Below are 20,447 nucleotides of genomic sequence, written 5' to 3'. Positions count from 1 at the left end.
CTGGAGGCGGGCTGCTTCCAGAAATGTGTAACTCACTCCAAAAATCATGTACAGACTTATTTCAAAGTTTGTATGCGTGTGGGAGCACCATCTATCCACAACAACACCCCAAATCACAGGAAAAGTGCTGTTTTCATAATATGTCCCCTTTAAAACAGGAATGCGAAATGCATCCTGGGATATTTAACGGTCCCAAGTCCACACAAGTCACCTCCGATACATCCTCGATTGAAACGGCCAATTTAAGAACGTAGGTCTACTTTGAATTGGAACAGTACTTGGGCAACGACTGTCGTTTCACAAGAACACAATTACACAAGTACCGAAAAGACCGCAAATTGTCTACTCAAAGCCGGGGTTATTTGTGTGACTCCATGTAGCGTTGGTATTTTAGAATGTAATTTTGACTGATATCTCGAGGGGATATCCATCTAGTAATCTTTGTATTCCGTGCCTACTTCACAGGGCGATGGGCTCATTGATTATTGTACACCAACGTCGTGTGGTTATAGAGGCCTTATGGATACAGCCCATCAATTGACCTTATTCACGTCTTAGAGGGAAAACATGTTGCTTTATTGTTATATAGCATTGTTATATGGCCTATAGCACTTTTCAGTGTTATAGGCCTAACTCTTTGAGTCCTCTCAAAATGACAAGTGACATGTGTGAATCAGCTCAATACAGACAACATTGCAGGTTGATCCATGGGTGTGTTGAGGCCCACTCTCCTCTGTCTATAGATGCAGGACACACAGTGAGTCAGGATATTTCCTCACTAACCCTAAACCCAATGACACAGAGAGAAGGCCAAAGACAGTGGCCATGGAAAATAACATTGTCCCAGGCTGCCCCTTGGCTCCAGTATTTTAAACTTGCGTCAAATCACGTTACATCTGCAGTTAACCAATGTTGCTTGTTGACTACAGCCATGAAGCACAAAAGAAAAACAAAAAATGGCTGTAGTAACAGTTTGACTACAACGACAAAAGTATCACTACGCACATAAAAAGCGGTCAGTGAAAGGAAAGTGAACAGCATTTGCTAAATAGTCAAGACTGCATAAAGAAGTAATTCTTATGTGCAAGCAGTGATGCTCTAATCTGACCACTTTTTTCAGTAACGAGAAATCTGATGTGTTACTATTTCCAAACAAGTGATCAGATTTGAGTTACTTATCCAAATCACTGTGCGTTACTATTTTTGTCACATCTAAAAATATCTATTTTTGCTTTCTTCTTGCCTCTCGATGAAGTATCACGTATGCGACAAGTGTCACGCAGACGCGCCGGAAGATTGTCGACAGGGTGGGTGTGCGGGTGTGGCTACAGCATTGAGTGTTATTGGCAGCTTCTGCATATAACTAATGAAGTAACTTGTAATCTAATTTAGTTACTTTTAAAATCAAGTAATGACTAAAAGTAACTTAGTTACTTCTTACAGGAGTAATCGGTGCTCAGATTACCTTTTCAAGATAACTGGGGCAACATTGTGTGTAGGTCAAGAAAACAACTAAGGTTCATGCTGTAGCTAAAGTAAAAGATTAGAGGGAAAAACTGCAGATCCCACCATGTTGCCTCTATTACAAATAAATGAACACATAATCAAGATGGGAACATGCCTCAGTAGTATACCTTTCTTTGTGTGATATGGCAATTCATCAAACAAGACTCATATTTTCATGTCAAAACAAGGAGGCACAAATCATTACAGTCATTGATCTTTTACTCTGGACCTTAAGGTTATAGGAGGCTGCAGCCTCCTATAACCTAGCTTTGGCTGCCCCAGCCACTGGGACCAGGTGCGTTCTGAAGAACTCTTGGATCTTGTTCCACAGGTGCATCTCAGCCTTGGCGTGGGCCTTGGGTTCCCCGCCCCAGGCGACCGGCGCCCCCACCACCCCGTGGAAGCTGGACGGGCAGTACGGCCCGAAGGGTGGCTCCAGATAGTGCCCTGCTCCTGGGTACACCACCTTCTCAAAGTTGTCCTTCCCCTGACGTCTCAGCCTCTCCGTCATCTGGTCGGCAAAATTACAACTGTCCCAGTTGAGGTCGTCCTCGGCGGCCACGAAGAGGAAGCGCCCTGTGGCTCGTTCGATGGGGATCAGCGACCCCTCGTTCTCCGGGGCCAGAGGGTCGTGAAGGCCGTGCTTTATGTTCAAAGCCCCAGACTCGGTGACCGTAACACCACGGGCGTCGTACATCAGGGCAGAGTGGATTTGACTCCCTCTGTAGTAGAGGGGTAGCACGACGTTGGAGCAGCAGCCGTTTATCCACGCGGTGGCTTTAACGTTTGGGAGGTGCGTGGCGATGGAAAGTGCCAGATCTCCGCTCTTGGATATTGATATTAAGCCAACGCCCGAATCCATAGCCTGAAAGAAATAAATACTGTAAGATTTTAGTTTATATCCTCATGTTTCCCGTAATTTCCTTTTATAGATTAAAATAGCCTACATTTGATGACCACTGTATTCTAATTTTAAATCTATCATCTATGTTTACTATAATGTTTCTATCATATTTCCCCATGGATCAATTAAATCCACAGACTCTGCATCTGCTTCTGAAACAGACCTAGCTCAGAGCAGAAGAACATGGAAGGCAGCACACAAGATAAACTGGTGGCTGAAACTTCTTGTCTCTATACGTAACAACCTGCACAAGGACTGGTTGGTATACTAAGTGGCGCACAAATAGAGCAAATCCTTCTTTAAAGCATAGATGTTTGGAGGACAATAACTCTATGTTGTGTCAGTGTTGTGTTCCTGACAGTAGGTTTTCGTTCAGTAATCATTTTGTTATTTTTGTTATTCAACTTTTGTTTGAGTTTAAGCGTGATTGGGTTACAGTTCATCATTCTCCGTAGAAAATAAAAGGTAACCTCAGGGTACTCACCTTTGGATGCTTCCTCAACAACTGTATTGCCTCCTCAAAGTAGTCCAAGTGAAGCTTTGTGACCTTCTTGGGCTGGTCGTCATGACCGTACAGCGCCAGAGTCAGAACCATGAGGCCACCGTTGGCCAGGAGAGAGGCTCGTCTCTCAGACAGCCCACCGCCAAATGTGTAGAGGTCCAAGACAGCAGGGAAGGGGCCATCTCCTGCACAATAGAAAGTATAGTGCATTACAAGCTTGAGAAATCATGGGTTCTACAGATGGCTGCTAGTGGTTGCACTATTACTCATCTATTATCTCATGACCATCACACCAACACAATGAAACTAAGAGCATTCAGTTGGATGAGAAAGCTTACAGAGAGAGAGAGTTACATCGTGAGTCTTTGCCCTCAAGGCGATGCTTTCAACAGAGGCAACTACAGCATACAGGGGTTGAGGCACATTGAGCAAGTACTCAAGGTGTTTGAGCGTGTAGTAGAGGCACCTGCGGGGAAGCGAGTAGGGATCAACGAGATGCAATTCGGCTCCATGCCGGTTCGTGGGACCACTGACGCAATCTTCATAGTCCGCCAGCTACAGGAGAGGCACCTTGCGGCCAACAAGCTCCTCTACATGGCATTTATCGACCTGGAGTAGGCCTTTGACAGTGTCCCAAGGGACGTCATCTGGTGGGCATTGCGCAAGCTCAATGCCGACGAGTGGCTGGTGTGAGTGGTATAGGCAAAGACCTCGGGCGTCAGGAGCAGAGTGCGAGGAGAAGGTAACAGTGATGAGTTCGGAGTGGGAGTAGGGGTGCACCAGGGTTCTGTCCTAAGCCCCATGCTCTTCATCATCGTACTGGAGGCACTATCTTTGGAGTTTCTCACTGGCTGTCCATGGGTGCTGCTGTACGCGGACTATAACTCGCCTCTGACGCAACCACCGTGCCATGATCCACTGGATATGTAATATCAAAGCCAGGGAGGATGTCAGCTCAGACTCTCTCCTCAAAAAGCTTGGCATCCAGGACATAGACGTAGTGCTGCAAACAAACAGACTGAGGTGGTTCGGCCACGTTGAGCGCAGCATTTGCTGGATCTCGCTTGTGAGAAAACTGGAGGTGCCCTCTGATGGGGCTTTCACACCAAAAAGAACCAAGAGCCAGTTCCGGGCTGGTGCAAGGGCCAGTTCCAAACAGGTTCCAGCCTTATCCCAGTTATGAACCAGTTGGTTTCACACCGGCCAGAGCCAGCCATGGAGCAGGCGAGAGCAACGTCATGACGTCACTGCAAACGTCTCCACTTCCCCAGCAACCCTCGCGCATTGCCGGAAGTGTACAATAATAATAAGAACCCTCGCGCCAGTTTCAAACACAACAACAACAATTTAGTCTTCACGTCAATCCGTGTATGGTTCGTTCTTTGAATATTCAGATTTAAAACAAAATCAGAAAAAACAATTAACAGAGTCGTTCTTTGGTTTTTCTGATTTGGTTTTTAAGCCAAAAAAGGGCAAAAGGAATATACAAATAAACTGTATTTTTCCTGTTTTTTAAATCAAAACGGGAAAATTGAATAATCCAGTTGCTTGTTTTGTTTGCGTGATATTTAGATAAAACCGCAATGAATGCCGGGAAAAGGGCACGCAGATTAAAAAAATAAAAAAATACATATAAAGACGTTTCAAACGTTCCATCGAGTCTCTCGCATTCTACAATGGCCAGCTTTATTGTTTTCCGTGGGAACCGGCGACTTAGTCTGCGAGTGGACGATCTGAAACTAGATCGGATACTAGATTTCTTCTTCGAAGGTTGTGCTCCACACAGAACCTCCTCACCGTCATAACGGAGCACTTCGGGGCACCAGATTGCTTTAGAGCGGTACTGATCGCGTCGTGTGTCTTTCCAGTGTCAAATAGTTCACGAATAAAATCACCATAAGGTTCAAGTGCGGCCATAAGTAAGGCTAAATATAATTAGACAGTCTATTGCCGGTTTAGGTGGTTAGCTCTTTTTTCTTCGCTGCGTTCTGCCTTCTGGTGTAACTATAAATGTATCTATTTTTGTTTTTGTTTTTCTGTTTCGGGTATAAAAAACCAACACACAAAACACACAAACACAAATAAAATGCCATTTATTTGTTTATTCCTTTTGCCCTTTTTCCGATTCAAAACCAAATCAGAAAAAAACAAAAAACGACTGTTAATTGTTTTTTCTGATTTTGTTTTAAATCGGTAAACCATAAATCCTTGTATGGTTAAAACTAACCATACACGGATTCATGTCCATTGTTTACTTCGGTGTTTTAAAATTGCCGGTCTTCGTTGGTCTTCCTGTTTATGAAGGTACGGATAACCCCGCCCCCAGCCCCCGGCGTAAAAGCAGGGGGCTGAATCCTGGGGCTGGAGTTGAACCGGTTTTTAGAGGCCGGAGCCGGTTCTCTGGCGGTGTGAAACCAAAACACTGGCCCTAGCTCCGAACTAGCCCGGAACGGGCTCCGATTTTTGCGGCGGTGTGAAAGCCCCATGAGAGGAGAACAGGAAGACCGGAGAAGACATGGGAGGAGGTAGTGCGGCACGACCGAGCGAGGCTGGGCATGGATTCCACAGACGCCTAGAACCGCTCTGTGTGGAGAGGACGATTGCGACGAGTCAGACAGGCCCCACCCTCGGGAGGGGAATAATTCCGGCCTGGATAAAATAAACTAGGATGATGACATACGGATCCGTCTGGGCTTCTAGCCGTCCGCATAACCATTTTAAAGTATGAATACATTAATAATTGATCATATATAATTAACAGCACTCTGCCACTCACCAGGGGGTACAAAGAGAACTCCCCGGATGTTCCCTTCTTTGATTGGTTGCCGTTCGACCCCATCCGCCAGCAGACGCCTCTCATTGGTCGCCTCGGCCAACAGGGGGCCGGTCCCCGCCACTCCATCGTGCACGGAGAACCTGACCACGTGGGGCCTCCGGGAGTCGCTCTTGCAGAACTTGGTGTGGAGGGCGTCGGCCCTCAGGGACCACAGCAGACCCATGGGCTCCACCCCCGTGTAGCTCCCGCCCAGCGACGGCTCCCTGCCGAGGTCCACGGCCCCGCCCGCGTCGGCCCTGTAGACGGCGGAGGCGTGGAACGGCACCCCCTTCTCGTCGGTGGCCCTGGCCTTCACGGTGACCACCTGGGACGAGCGCAGGCCGTCCACCAGCACCCGGACGGGCTGGGTGTACAGGCACTTGGCGCTGGGCAGCAGCCTCAGGCGCACCAGGGAGGACATGCTGGAAGCACGGGGACTCTGCGGGACCAGCTGGAAGGTGACGGGTCCAGGAGGATTCGACCAGGTCCTCCACGCAGAAGACCGGCTCCCTACAGTGGTATATAAATACACAATACAATTATAAATGTGTACTACTGATGTTAAAATATCACTCTTCAAAACGTGTTGCACTCCACTATGGCATATAATGATCTGAGAATTTTGCATAAAACTCCAAAGGGGGGGGGGGGTAGTGCCAGTGAAATCTTTGCAACAAACAATGTGCCCACTTTATGCTGTTTTGAGAAATTGTATGTATAGATTCATGTGCAGATTTACGTGGGTCTTTGAACACGGTTATTGTGTCTATAACTGATGTTACTCACTCATCTTGCTTCTGGAAACATTGGACCTGAAGCTTGTATGGGTTTTAAATTATAATTGTGTTTGTATTATAATTGTTTTCATTATAATTGTTATAATACAATTATTAGTAAGTGTTTGTATTATAATTGTTGATACCTAGATAGATAGATCCTTTAATAATCCTTTACAGGAAATTACAGTATTACCTCATTTGCATCCTTCTTAAATGTTCTGTGTTGTTTTATATTTATATATACTGTGCCGTCTTTATGGACCTTCCTCTGTCTTGAATAAAAGTTTTTTCATCACAACGGAATACAAACCCTTGAACCTTATCCTTGCATGAACTGCCAAGATAAGTACTTGTATAACAGTTGTTCAACAGTAAGATATAGGTAAAAAAAAAAGAATATATATATATCTATAAGCTTAATGGTCTCAGACTATGCTGATTTGCTGTGCAAATGTAAGAATTAATTAATTAATATTTGCTAGTATGTTAATCTGCATGTTCCTTTAAACATAGACAGGTTGTTTACTCTCATTTCAACAGGTCAGTCCATGTCCATTGTAAGTCTGCTATACAGACTACTAAGTTAACAACTCTCATTTTAAAGTTGTATTACTGGTATGATAATACTGGTGATATAACCCACAAAATACACAAAACATTATTAGATTCACTTTACCCGACAGTAATTTAAACATTGATCTTGGTGCCTTTGCTTTAGAAATAGAAATGTAATTTCAAGGACTGGATGAGAATAAAGGCAGCTCAGTCACTCCTATTGAAGGAGCTAGAGTCAAGTTGCTCTCAGGATAATGAATGCTGGTTGAATAGGCCTAAGCATTTAATAGTGGACAGTTGGACATTAAAGGCACCCAGTGCAACTTTATGTAAACATTCAATGAAAAATAAACATTCAATTTCTAGTCTTTTTTAGACGTAGTAAGTTTCAATAACTCCATACCATTACATATCGACATTCAAGGAGCAAAGATGAGACGTCGCTGTGTGGTGAGAACTGATAGAAAATCGTAAACAACAACAATCGCCGGTGGGGAGAAGCCATTTTTCCATTGACTGGAAGCCTGCTTTATTTATTGTAGGCTACAAAAAATAAAGAAAATGGCGGCATTGTTGTTGTTATCGATTTTCTATCAGTTCTCACCACACAACGACGTCTCATTTTTGCTGCTTGAATGTCGGTATGTAATGGTATGGAGTTATTGAAACTTACTACGTGTAAAAAAGACTAGAAATTGAATGTTTATTTTTAAGCCTCGAAAGTTGCACTGGGTGCCTTTAAAGGACAGTTAGATTTGTCAAAATCCAAATGGATATTCATCAAATTTCCCCTTTGGTTTCATGACAACATTTACAAGATAGATAAGCTTATTATATTGGCCATATATTGGTTCCATGCTATAGCTAATATATTTTGTGAGTGGGATAAAGATAGGCCTCAGGTTTCCACACACTCGTTATATATTTTGTATCGAGTATGTGGCGCCCTCTAGCGACACAACTAGGCCAGTACTCCAATGTTAATGATATTTCCGTAAAACAATGCCTAGTATGGGTCTGTTGGTGTAACAGGTAACCAGGTAAGTACAGTTGTATCTTACTTGTGGCAATTTTGTTTTGTTTAATTCACTACGAACTAAAACGAGAATATTCTCGAGTTTGCCATATTTTTCAAATGTTATGGGTGTATTGCATATGTGTTGAAAACAAAATTACAACAATTAGGCCTACCAACTAAGCAGTAACGTATCTTCGTGTCGCTTACTCCTGCTTCGAGTCGGTGACCCTTCGCCAACCAAACAGACACGCAATCGAATCTTTACAGTGTATACACTTGTTGCTTAGCCACCGTCCTCTACCAATCGGAAGGTGACGAGTACTTCTTGTTTCGCGTCTTGTAGGACGAAGTTCTGATTTCTCGCACGGTGTCGAGCCGACCTTGTCGGAACGTACCACCATGAGGCTCGGATATGACACAGCTGCTCACCAGCATAGTCAGAGCCAGCGAGAAGCCCCTGACTGCAGCAGCCCGCAGACGGAGCACCACATGGAGGGGCGGGCACTCCGCCCACATGGAGGTACGTCACTCAGTTCACATTGAGGACTGGTCAAACAGCATCTTTCTTCTTTCGTTTCTGATCCCGTTTCTGACCTGAAATTACATATTACACCTCCTTTTGCTCCGTAGTCACAATACCGAAATACTTTAACAAATAAAGTGTGTTAAAAGCTATCCTGGATTGGAACCCTTTCTTGGAAGAACTCTGCAGCTTCATAGTCCTATGATTGATATCGTCAGATCAGATTCACCAGTAAGGATGCTTAAGCTGCTCTGCTGTCCCAATTCCCCAAAACAAAATCTGTAAAGATGAAGTATATTCAATTCAATTCAATTTTATTTGTATCACCATTACAGTCTCAAAGGGCTTAACAGGCCAAATATTTGTGACACCCCCCTTTACCCATGCCCCCACACGGGCAAGAAAAAACTCCCTTGAATCAGCAAGGAAGAAATCTTGAGAAGAAACGCAGTGGAGGGGATCCCTTCTTCCAGGGATGGTCAGGAGTGCAATGGGTGCCACAATTGACATACAGGTAAATACATGCACATCATATTCAAATGGTGATGGGGTTCTTGCCGGTTATCCATGAGTTGCCACAATGTATAATGTAATAACAAAAGCACAACAAACAGAGTGGTCTTCACTTCGCATCTGTCGTTTTCACACTCCAAATTAATCTCATTATTAACTAAACAAGTTTTCAAATATCATCTGAAGTACTTGAAGTCCTCAAGGAATAAAACACAGATGCAGGGGAAAAGAGATGCCTTTAAAGAAACAAAGTGGAGCGACCCAGGGACAAGTCTGGTTTGGGTTTAAGATTAAGGATGCTTAACTTTTATTATTGGTGTTTGTTTAAGTTTAGGCATTAGTGATTGTATTAAAGATTGTTTAGGTATTAGGAAAGAGTTTAGGCCTTTGAGATGTTTAGTTAGATGGTTCAGTTTAGGTACTAGGTTAATGTAAGAGTTTAGGTGTTTGAGCTCTTCAGTTAGATGGTTAAGTTTGGGTATTAGGTTAGGTTGAGGTAAGCGAGTTTAGGCCTTTGAGATGTTTAGTTAAATGGTTCGGTTTAGGTACTCGGTTAAGGTAAGAGAGTTTAGGCATTTGAGATCTTTGGTTAGATGGTTAAGTTTGGGTATTAGGTTGGCTTTTTGTTTTGTTAGACAAGTTACTTTAGGCATTTTATGTGATTCAATTTAGGACATTTGAAAGAACGATTGTTAAGCTCAGGTTAGCTCCAGCTTTGTCCCTTTAGTCGCTCCCTTAGAAAGAGGGTTCAGAGGTAACTGGTTTAGAAATACAATAGTTGGAGTCACAGAAATAGAATGTATAAATCATTGAGCTAAACAGCTTTTCCTACAACATGGTGTGAATTACAGTACTTTTTTTTAAAGTTAAAATGGTAAAGTGGTAACAGTATGGTGTGTAGGAGGCAGGAGGAGTTGTAGGAGTTGTTGAGCTCCGAGTGGTTATGTCTGGGGTAGATTGGATTGTAGGTGCAGCCAGGGATCCTCAGGGTGGATGGGGAGTAGGCCATCGTTGTAGATCAACTGTTCGGTCATCGTACTCTGAAATAAATTGAAGGCAAAAAGTAAAGTCAGTCTCACAGTGTGCTGGCAGATTTAGAAGACATTTTGATCACCAAACGTGAAGGCCAATCAAAGACACAAATGCAGTAACAGCACCATCTGGCGTCAAACATAGGTCATTACATTCAGTAATTTAGGTTGGATTTTATATTGATTTACCGGAGAGAAAAGGCTTCAAGTCATTACGGCAACAACATCAAAATCGTCAGTGCTGGATTACCATCTTTCATCAATAAATGTATGTATAATTGATACAAGTCAGTTGAGCTATTCCCAGGGAGTCTTCAACCTTTTTATGAAACAACTGCAATTGTCCAAGTACACATCGATTCAATGGCCGAAGCATGTCATGTCCCAGTACGATAGGTGGCATGGCATTGTACCCATTTCAATCACCTTTTTTAAATAAATCAGTTTCTAGTCTTCCTCCCATCCATAAACTGTAAATTGTGCACGTATTTTAACTGGTACATCATGGTGAGTTTCCTCGTCAGTCCAAAAGTGTGTCTTGCTCCTGGACCTCTCCATCGTGTTTGCCGTTTGACAGTGACAACACTATGACTATTGTCTCCTTCTATTTCCTGCTCTGGGAAAAAATCTCCAGCATGTGCAGAACGCATAACCCTGATTGAACGTACATGCACGATTAATGAGACCATCAATCGAATAATCTAGAGGTCTTAATCCGACGATGAGAAACCCGATCCGGTCTGATTTTAGTCAGACTAAGGTGTATACATGCATCTTAAAAATACAATCATAGTGAGACTAACCCAATAATTTGGTTCTCGAGTGTCATGTAAACACAAGTCTCGCTGGTGATTACATGTTTGGATGGATTGAACCAAAAGGACACCGCCTGAGAACAATCACAAAGGAACCGCACTGCACATATTCCGTTTTATACTGCACAGAATAAAACCATATGGCAAAGAATTAAAATCGTACAGTGCATAGAATTGCAAAGAATTTAAATCGCAGTGCATAGAATTGCAAAGACTTAAAATTGTATAGTGCATAGAATAGCAAATAAATAAAATCGTATAGTGAATAGAATTGCAAAGAATTAAAATTGTATAGTGCATAGAATTGCAAAGAATTAAAATTGTATAGTGCATCAACATCAAAACCACATTAAAATAGTCAGTGCTGGATTACCATCTTTCATCAATAAATGCATACAAGTCAGTTCAGCTATTGCCATTTGGTCCATTTAAGAATGAAGGAACCATTTATCAAAGTTCTCACCTGGGTCTCTCCACCATGGCAACTGCACAGCCATCTGCTCTTCCGTCGTGACCTGAAAAAAACAGTAATTTGTTGATCCCAAGTGGATATTAGTCATAGCAAGAAGGGCAAAAAATATACACCAAGGGTAGGTATAAAAATTATACAAAGGATGGACGCAAGCATTGTGTGACCGGAAGAGCAATTATTCATTTTTACGATTCTTAAGCATTAGCCAATATCAGTTTGACTAAGTGAAAAAAAAAAATCAAAAGCACACACTATGAGAGCATTATTTTGAGATGGTATCGATGGATTAATTTTATACAATGGCCCCAACCAAGTGTAAATGTATCCAACAGTGGCATTGTCAGGATGCACTGAAAGCTTCCCGAAATGTTAGCGTTGGGTTTGACGGGTTCCAACATCAAGACGTTGGGGATACGGTACCGCTGCAGGGAGTTGATCCCCCTAGCATCTTAACAGGTCATCCGTTTCATGTACCATCTCTCGAATAAATATCACGCACCTCTCTACCATAGGTAATAATAATAATAAATAATAATACATTTAATTTAGAGGCGCCTTTCAAGACACCCAAGGTCACCTTACAGAGCTTATAGTCATCATAAATCGTTTAGAAAACAAGACATTGTGGAAAAATAAATAAAAAAATAAATAAACATAATAAATAAAAAATAAATAGGTAGATCTCTAACTCCCCCCCATCCCCCACCCCCCTCTAGGGGGGGGGAGAGAGATAATAAATAAGGGGGGGGGGGGGGCGAGTCACCTGAGCAGCGCTCTTCAGCACCATTGACTTTTATTCTGGGGGACCAAAAGCCCAGCTCCAATTTGCTGATGAACCCAGCAACTGTGTCCTAGATTTTTTAGATGATAAGATTTACTTTATTGAACCTTTGAAGAACGGTCTGAAGAATTCACCTTTCCTGGACAAGGAGCTGGTTGGTCTTGACACCTCCCGCTGACCGCCACCGCAGGGACCTCCGACTGCGTCGCCTCAGTCCCTTCAGGAACACACGTGACGCTTTGGCACACTGGACATTTGTTTTCTCCCCATTAATGCAGTCCAACACTTCACTCAGATGTCAATAGTGTATTTTACATGCACTTTTACAGCACAGTACATAGTGGGCTGTTTTGATAGAACTAATTACAATAGTTATTACTCCCAACCCCAAAAGCCAGCCACATGTAATACACATCCTGACTAGTCCTAGTGGCCGAGAATGCTTTCTTAACAGCCAGTCAGAATGAACACATCTGTATGGATAACTTTAGATCTGTACGATGCGTCGCTGATGTGTCATTCTAAACAATCTAAACAACCCAAGCAAGCTATCAATATGTGTATTCCGTTGTCTTACCCTTCAGCATCCGCAGAGCTGCACCATTCCTGGTCTTCCCTCCACCTACAGCTTCCAGCGCCAGTCCTGAATTTGACAAACGCTGTAGAACACTGATCTTGAAATTAAATGTTCAGGGGCAAACCCACCCCTGAACAAAAATAATAATTCTTTCATGGTTCAACGTTCATAAATAATCGTCAATGCTTAAATTCCTTGCATATAAGTAATATAAAGGACAGCATGAGGCATATCTAGCAAGATGATTATGGTACAGTGATAACCATATGTTTTTATAGAGCAAATAATTTAACTCAAGTAAATTGCCATAGAAAGTGATAAACCTTACATGCCTCCATTGCTGTAGTCTGTAGATATCTGGGAATGGACTTTGTGAAATTTGACAAAATATTGAAATGGAAAATTTGTCAAAAATTTAAACTACAAATCTGAATTTGCCGGTGTTGATTTTCATAGGACCAAGTGCAAGTACTAAAAATCGCTAGGCTAACCCATTCCCCGTACACAGCAGCTATAGCTAGCTAATGCAGATGCTAGACAATTAACAACACACAGGTTAGCTACCAGGCGAAAGGCTCCCAACAAAGTTGCGTTGGAGCAAACTACCTTCCAAGCTACCAGTTGAAACGCTCCCAACACAGTTGCGTTGGAGCAACTAGCTTCCAGGCTACCAGGTGAAACGCTCCCAACACAGTTACGTGGGAGCAAACTACCTTCCAAGCTACCAGGTGAAACGCTCCCAACACAGTTGCGTTGGAGCAAACTAGCTTCCAGGCTACCAGGTGAAACGCTCCCAACACAGTTGCGTTGGAGCAAACTAGCTTCCAGGCTACCAGGTGAAACGCTCCCAACACAATTGCATTTGCTGTACAGTCAGTATGTTTACATTCACATCTTATAGCCATAGGTCGACTATACTCCCCAATTGGCCAACTGCAATTGTCCGAGTACATATTTCAGATTATCTTGCACAGAATAAAACCACATTGCAAAGAATTGAAATCTTAGTGCATAGAATTGCAAAGAAATAAAATCGTATAATGCATAGAATTGCAAAGAATTAAAATCTTAGTGCATAGAATTGCAAAGAATAAAAATTGTAGTGCATAGAATGAAAAATCGTAGTGCATAGAATTGCAAAGAATTAAAATCGTATAATGCATAGAATTGCAAAGAATGAAAAATCGTAGTGCATAGAATTGCAAATAATAAAAATCATATAGAGCATATAACTGCAAATAATTAAAATCGTAATGCATAGAATTGCAAAGACTTAAAATAATGCATAGAATTGCAAAGAATTAAAATCGTATAATGCATAGAATTGCAAAGAATTAAAATCGTAGTGCATAGAATTGCAAAGAATTAAAATCATAGAGCAAAGAATTGCAAATAATTAAAATCGTAGTGCATAGAATTGCAAAGAATTAAAATCGTATGATGCATAGAATTGCAAATAATTAAAATCTTAGTGCATAGAATTGCAAAGAATTAAAATCATTTAGAGCATAGAATTGCAAATAATTAAAATCGTAGTGCATAGAATTGCAAAGAATTGAAATCTTAGTGCATAGAATTGCAAAGAAAAAAATCATATAATGCATAGAATTGCAAATAATTAAAATCGTAATGCATAGAATTGCAAATAATTAAAATCTTAGTGCATAGAATTGCAAATAATTAAAATCATAGAGCAAAGAATTGCAAATAATTAAAATCGTAGTGCATAGAATTGCAAAGAATTAAAATCGTATGATGCATAGAATTGCAAAGAATTAAAATCGTAGTGCATAGAATTGCAAATAATTAAAATCTTCGTGCATAGAATTGCAAAGCATTAAAATCGTTTAGAGCATAGAATTGCAAAGAATTCAAATCATATAGAGCATAGAATTGCAAAGAATTAAAATCGTATAATGCATAGAATTGCAAAGAATTAAAATTGTAGAGCATAGAATTGCAAAAAATTAAAATCGTAGTGCATAGAATTGCAAAGAATTAAAATCATATAGAGCATAGATTTGCAAATAATTAAAATCGTAGTGCATAGAATTGCAAAGAATTAAAATCGTATAATGCATAGAATTGCAAAGAATTAAAATCGTAGTGCATAGAATTGCAAAATAATTAAAATCGTAGTGCATAGAATTGCAAAGAATTAAAACCGTATTGCATAGAATCAAAATCATTTAGCACAGAATAAAACCACATTGAAGTATGAAGCAGCAGTAGCCTACAACTTCAGCAGCAGTCAACAATTTGCAAATGTATGGAAAGTTGTAAAAAAGGGAGAATGTAGAGTACTGTGTGGATGTGTAAATCAACTAATCCATCTCCTAAATTCAAACCTACCAAGCCAAAAACCAACAATTGAAACCAAACCATAACATGCCCGCAGTCATTCGTCTAGTGAAGTCAGTCTGACAGCTTTTCATACACCAGTCCAGTGGGGTTACGGGTGGAGCGAAAACAAACCCCATTGTGGAAGTTTGAGGTCACAACTTCACACTCGCCCTAATTTCGGTTTGCCAGACATCCGTTCTGGGTTTTTCCCAGAACTTCCAGTTCTTTGTGGATTCCTGAGGGAGGTGAAGCATCGGCAGAAGGTGCTGTGACATCAAATTGTAAAATCCAGAATTGCACCGATGTCATTTCCACTAGGGATGTTCTGTAGTCCAGTGGTGCTGTGAAACAAAAAAGCAATTGGCGAAAATAGTTGCATTCGCCAATTGGTATACTTACCATTTAACTTGCGCTTGTTTGCTTTCACCAATTTTGCCCAAACGTTGAACTTTCACAATAGTTGCAGGTATTCTTCCATTTTGCGTCCAGTTTCAAGAGCACATCCTTCCCAGTGTCCAGACAGGTTGTTGTTGTTGTTGTTGTAGCGGTCCGCAGCGTTAGTAAAGTCAGTCGTTTAGTCGTCCCCCGTTAGGCCTCATACAAACACGTGCAACAATGCACTCAAAAACAACCTACAACACTGCACTAAACTTAGAATGAGCCAAAACCAAACAGACAAGCGGTAAAATCCAGGTTAAGTTTAGGGGAAAGAATATAGCGATGTGTGTGTGCGGTGGACACATTCTGAAAACAGCAGCCAAACACAACCAAACAACTTCAACCAGCTCAAGGAATAACAAAAGATTGGTGACTTGCATGCGGGGGTCCTCGCTCCCCCGTTGGTGGCCACATTGTCCGGATTGTTCAGTCAAAAGCGCACAAAAATCCAACAATCAACACAGTTGCGTTGGAGCAAACTGCCTTCCAGGCTACCAGGTGAAACGCTCACAACACAGTTGCGTTGGAGCAAACTGCCTTCCAAGCTACCAGGTGAAACGCTCCCAACACAGATGCGTTGGAGCAAACTACCTTCTAAGCTAAAAGGTGAAACGCTCACAACACAGTTGCGTTGGAGCAAACTGCCTTCCAGTCTACCAGGTGAAACGCTCACAACACAGTTGCGTTGGAGCAAACTACCTTCCAAGCTACCAGGTGAAACGCTCCCAACACAGTTGCGTTGAAGCAACTACCTTCCAGGCTACCAGGTGAAACGCTCCCAACACAGTTGCGTTGGAGCAAACAAGCTTCCAGGCTACCAGGTGTAATGCTCCCAACAGTTTCGTTGGAGCAAACTACCTTCCAAGCTACCAACACAGTTGCGTTGGAGCAAACTAGCTTCCAGGCTACCAGGTGAAACGCTCCCAACACAGTTGCGTTGGAGCAACTACCTTCCAGGCTACCAGGTGAAACGCTCCCAACACAGTTGCGTTGAAGCAACTACCTTCCAGGCTACCAGGTGAAACGCTCCCAACACAGTTGCGTTGGAGCAAACAAGCTTCCAGGCTACCAGGTGTAATGCTCCCAACAGTTTCGTTGGAGCAAACTACCTTCCAAGCTACCAACACAGTTGCGTTGGAGCAAACTACCTTCCAAGCTACCAGGTGACTGCAATGACTTAAAATCGTAGTGCATAGAATTGCAAAGAATTGAAATCTTAGTGCATAGAATTGCAAAAAAATAAAATCGTATAATACATAGAATTGTAAAGAATTAAAATCTTAGTGCATAGAATTGAAAAGAATGAAAAATCGTAGTGCATAGAATTGCAAAGAATTAAAATCGTATAATGCATAGAATTGCAAAGAATGAAAAATCGTAGTGCATAGAATTGCAAATAATAAAAATCATATAGTAAGTAAGTTGTATTTATAGAGCACATTTACACACAGCATACACTGACCAAAGTGCTGTACAATAAGATAAAAATAATAAAAATAATAATGATAATTAAAAATAACAATAATAATGATAATAAATAAAGATAAAAAGTGAATAAAATACAACACAACAATACATAGAGGTCATAATAATACAAAGGGGGAACATTCATTTCCAGGGCATACCACACAGACATGAACAAGAGGTAGGCTAAAAAGGTCAAGGGGCAAGGAAGGCCAGGGAGTGGAGGTGGGTTTTTAGCCTAGATTTGAAGGCAGAAATGGGGGGGGGGGGGGGGGCGGATCTTAGTGCATAGAATTGCAAATAATTAAAATCATAGAGAGCATAGAATTGCAAATAATTAAAATCGTAGTGCATAGAATTGCAAAGAATTAAAATCGTATGATGCATAGAATTGCAAAGAATTAAAATCGTAGTGCATAGAATTGCAAAGAATTAAAATCATAGGACATAGAATTGCAAATAATTAAAATCGTAGTGCATAGAATTGCAAAGAATTAAAATCGTATGATGCATAGAATTGCAAAGAATTAAAATCGTAGTGCATAGAATGGCAAATAATTAAAATCGTAGTGCATAGAATTGCAAAGAATTAAAATCATAGGACATAGAATTGCAAATAATTAAAATCGCAGTGCATAGAATTGCAAAGAATTAAAATCGTATAATGCATAGAATTGCAAAATAATTAAAATCGTAGTGCATAGAATTGCAAAGAATTAAAATCGTAGTGCATAGAATTGCAAAGAATTAAAATCATATAGAGCATAGATTTGCAAATAATTAAAATCGTAGTGCATAGAATTGCAAAGAATTAAAATCGTATAATGCATAGAATTGCAAAGAATTAAAATCGTAGTGCATAGAATTGCAAAATAATTAAAATCGTAGTGCATAGAATTGCAAAGAATTAAAACCGTATTGCATAGAATCAAACCACATTGCAAGGAATTAAAATCATTTAGCACAGAATAAAACCACATTGAAGTATGAAGCAGCAGTAGCCTACAACTTCAGCAGCAGTCAACAATTTGCAAATGTATGGAAAGTTGTAAAAAAGGGAGAATGTAGAGTACTGTGTGGATGTGTAAATCAACTAATCCATCTCCTAAATTCAAACCTACCAAGCCAAAAACCAACAATTGAAACCAAACCATAACATGCCCGCAGTCATTCGTCTAGTGAAGTCAGTCTGACAGCTTTTCATACACCAGTCCAGTGGGGTTACGGGTGGAGCGAAAACAAATCCCATTGTGGAAGTTTGAGGTCACAACTTCACACTCGCCCTAATTTCGGTTTGCCAGACATCCGTTCTGGGTTTTTCCCAGAACTTCCAGTTCTTTGTGGATTCCTGAGGGAGGTGAAGCATCGGCAGAAGGTGCTGTGACATCAAATTGTAAAATCCAGAATTGCACCGATGTCATTTCCACCAGGGATGTTCTGTAGTCCAGTGGTGCTGTGAAACAAAAAAGCAATTGGCGAAAATAGTTGCATTCGCCAATTGGTATACTTACCATTTAACTTGCGCTTGTTTGCTTTCACCAATTCCAATTTTGCCCAATCGTTGAACTTTCACAATAGTTGCAGGTGTTCTTCCATTTTGCGTCCAGTTTCAAGAGCACATCCTTCCCAGTGTCCAGACAGGTTGTTGTTGTTGTTGTAGCGGTCCGCAGCGTTAGTAAAGTCAGTCGTTTAGTCGTCCCCCGTTAGGCCTCATACAAACACGTGCAACAATGCACTCAAAAACAACCTACAACACTGCACTAAACTTAGAATGAGCCAAAACCAAACAGACGAGCGGTAAAATCCAGGTTAAGTTTAGGGGAAAGAATATAGCGATGTGTGTGTGCGGTGGACACATTCTGAAAACAGCAGCCAAACACAACCAAACAACTTCAACCAGCTCAAGGAATAACAAACGATTGGTGACTTGCATGCGGGGGTCCTCGCTCCCCCGTTGGTGGCCACGTTGTCCGGATTGTTCAGTCAAAAGCGCACAAAAAACCAACAATCAACACAGTTGCGTTGGAGCAAACTGCCTTCCAGTCTACCAGGTGAAACGCTCACAACACAGTTGCGTTGGAGCAAACTACCTTCCAGGCTACCAGGTGAAACGCTCAAAACACAGTTGCGTTGGAGCAAAATACCTTCCAGGCTACCAGGTGAAACGCTCCCAACACAGTTGCGTTGGAGCAAACTACCTTCCAAGCTACCAGGTGAAACGCTCCCATCACAGTTGCGTTGGAGCAACTAGCTTCCAGGCTACCAGGTGAAACGCTCCCAACACAGTTGCGTTGGAGCAACTAGCTTCCAGGCTACCAGGTGAAACGCTCACAACACAGTTGCGTTGGAGCAACAAGCTTCCAGGCTACCAGGTGAAACGCTCCCAACACAGTTGCGTTGGAGCAAACTACCTTCCAAGCTACCAGGTGAAACGCTCCCAACACAGTTGCGTTGGAGCAAACTACATCCCAAGCTACCAGGTGAAACGCTCCCAACACAGTTGTGTTGGAGCAACTAGCTTCCAGGCTACCAGGTGAAACGCTCCCAACACAGTTGCGTTGGAGCAACTAGCTTCCAGGCTACCAGGTGAAACGCTCCCAACACAGTTGCGTTGGAGCAAACTACCTTCCAGGCTACCAGGTGAAACGCTCACAACACAGTTGCGTTGGAGCAAACTACCTTCCAGTCTACCAGGTGAAACGCTCCAAACACAATTGCATTTGCTGTACAGTCAGTATGTTTACATACAAATCTTATAGCCATAGGTCGACTATACTCCCCAATTGGCCAACTGCAATTGTCCGAGTACATATTTCAGATTATATTGCACAGAACAAAACCACATTGCAATGACTTAAAATCGTAGTGCATAGAATTGCAAAGAATTTAAATCTTAGTGCATAGAATTGCAAAAAAATAAAATCGTATAATACATAGAATTGTAAAGAATTAAAATCTTAGTGCATAGAATTGCAAAGAATTAAAATCGTAGTGCATAGAATTGAAAAGAATGAAAAATCGTAGTGCATAGAATTGCAAAGAATTAAAATCGTATAATGCATAGAATTGCAAAGAATGAAAAATCGTAGTGCATAGAATTGCAAATAATAAAAATCATATAGTAAGTAAGTTGTATTTATAGAGCACATTTACACACAGCATACACTGACCAAAGTGCTGTACAATAAGATAAAAATAATAATAAATAAAGATAAAAAGTGAATAAAATACAACACAACAATACGTAGAGGTCATAATAATACAAAGGGGGAACATTCATTTCCAGGGCATACCACACAGACATGAACAAGAGGTAGGCTAAAAAGGTCAAGGGGCAAGGAAGGCCAGGGAGTAGAGGTGGGTTTTTAGCCTAGATTTGAAGGCAGAAATGGGGGGGGGGGGGGGGGGGGC

General features: G+C 41.5%; 1 protein-coding gene across 1 annotated transcript; it reads right to left on the bottom strand.

Moving 5' to 3' along the window:
* Positions 1–537: 537 nt before the first annotated feature.
* On the bottom strand, positions 538–8,869 carry LOC130387187 (acyl-coenzyme A thioesterase 1-like). Its single transcript, XM_056596195.1, has 4 exons — positions 8,253–8,869; positions 5,689–6,237; positions 2,895–3,097; positions 538–2,371 (listed from the first exon to the last, which is right to left on the bottom strand). The coding sequence occupies exons 2-4, from the start codon at positions 6,146–6,148 to the stop codon at positions 1,763–1,765; spliced, it is 1,272 nt and encodes a 423-aa protein (XP_056452170.1). The 5' UTR covers positions 6,149–6,237; positions 8,253–8,869; the 3' UTR covers positions 538–1,762.
* Positions 8,870–20,447: the final 11,578 nt, after the last annotated feature.

Source organism: Gadus chalcogrammus, chromosome 8 (assembly GCF_026213295.1).
Source record: "Gadus chalcogrammus isolate NIFS_2021 chromosome 8, NIFS_Gcha_1.0, whole genome shotgun sequence".
Lineage (NCBI taxonomy): Eukaryota > Metazoa > Chordata > Actinopteri > Gadiformes > Gadidae > Gadus > Gadus chalcogrammus.
This window is presented reverse-complemented; position numbering and strand designations above follow the sequence as displayed.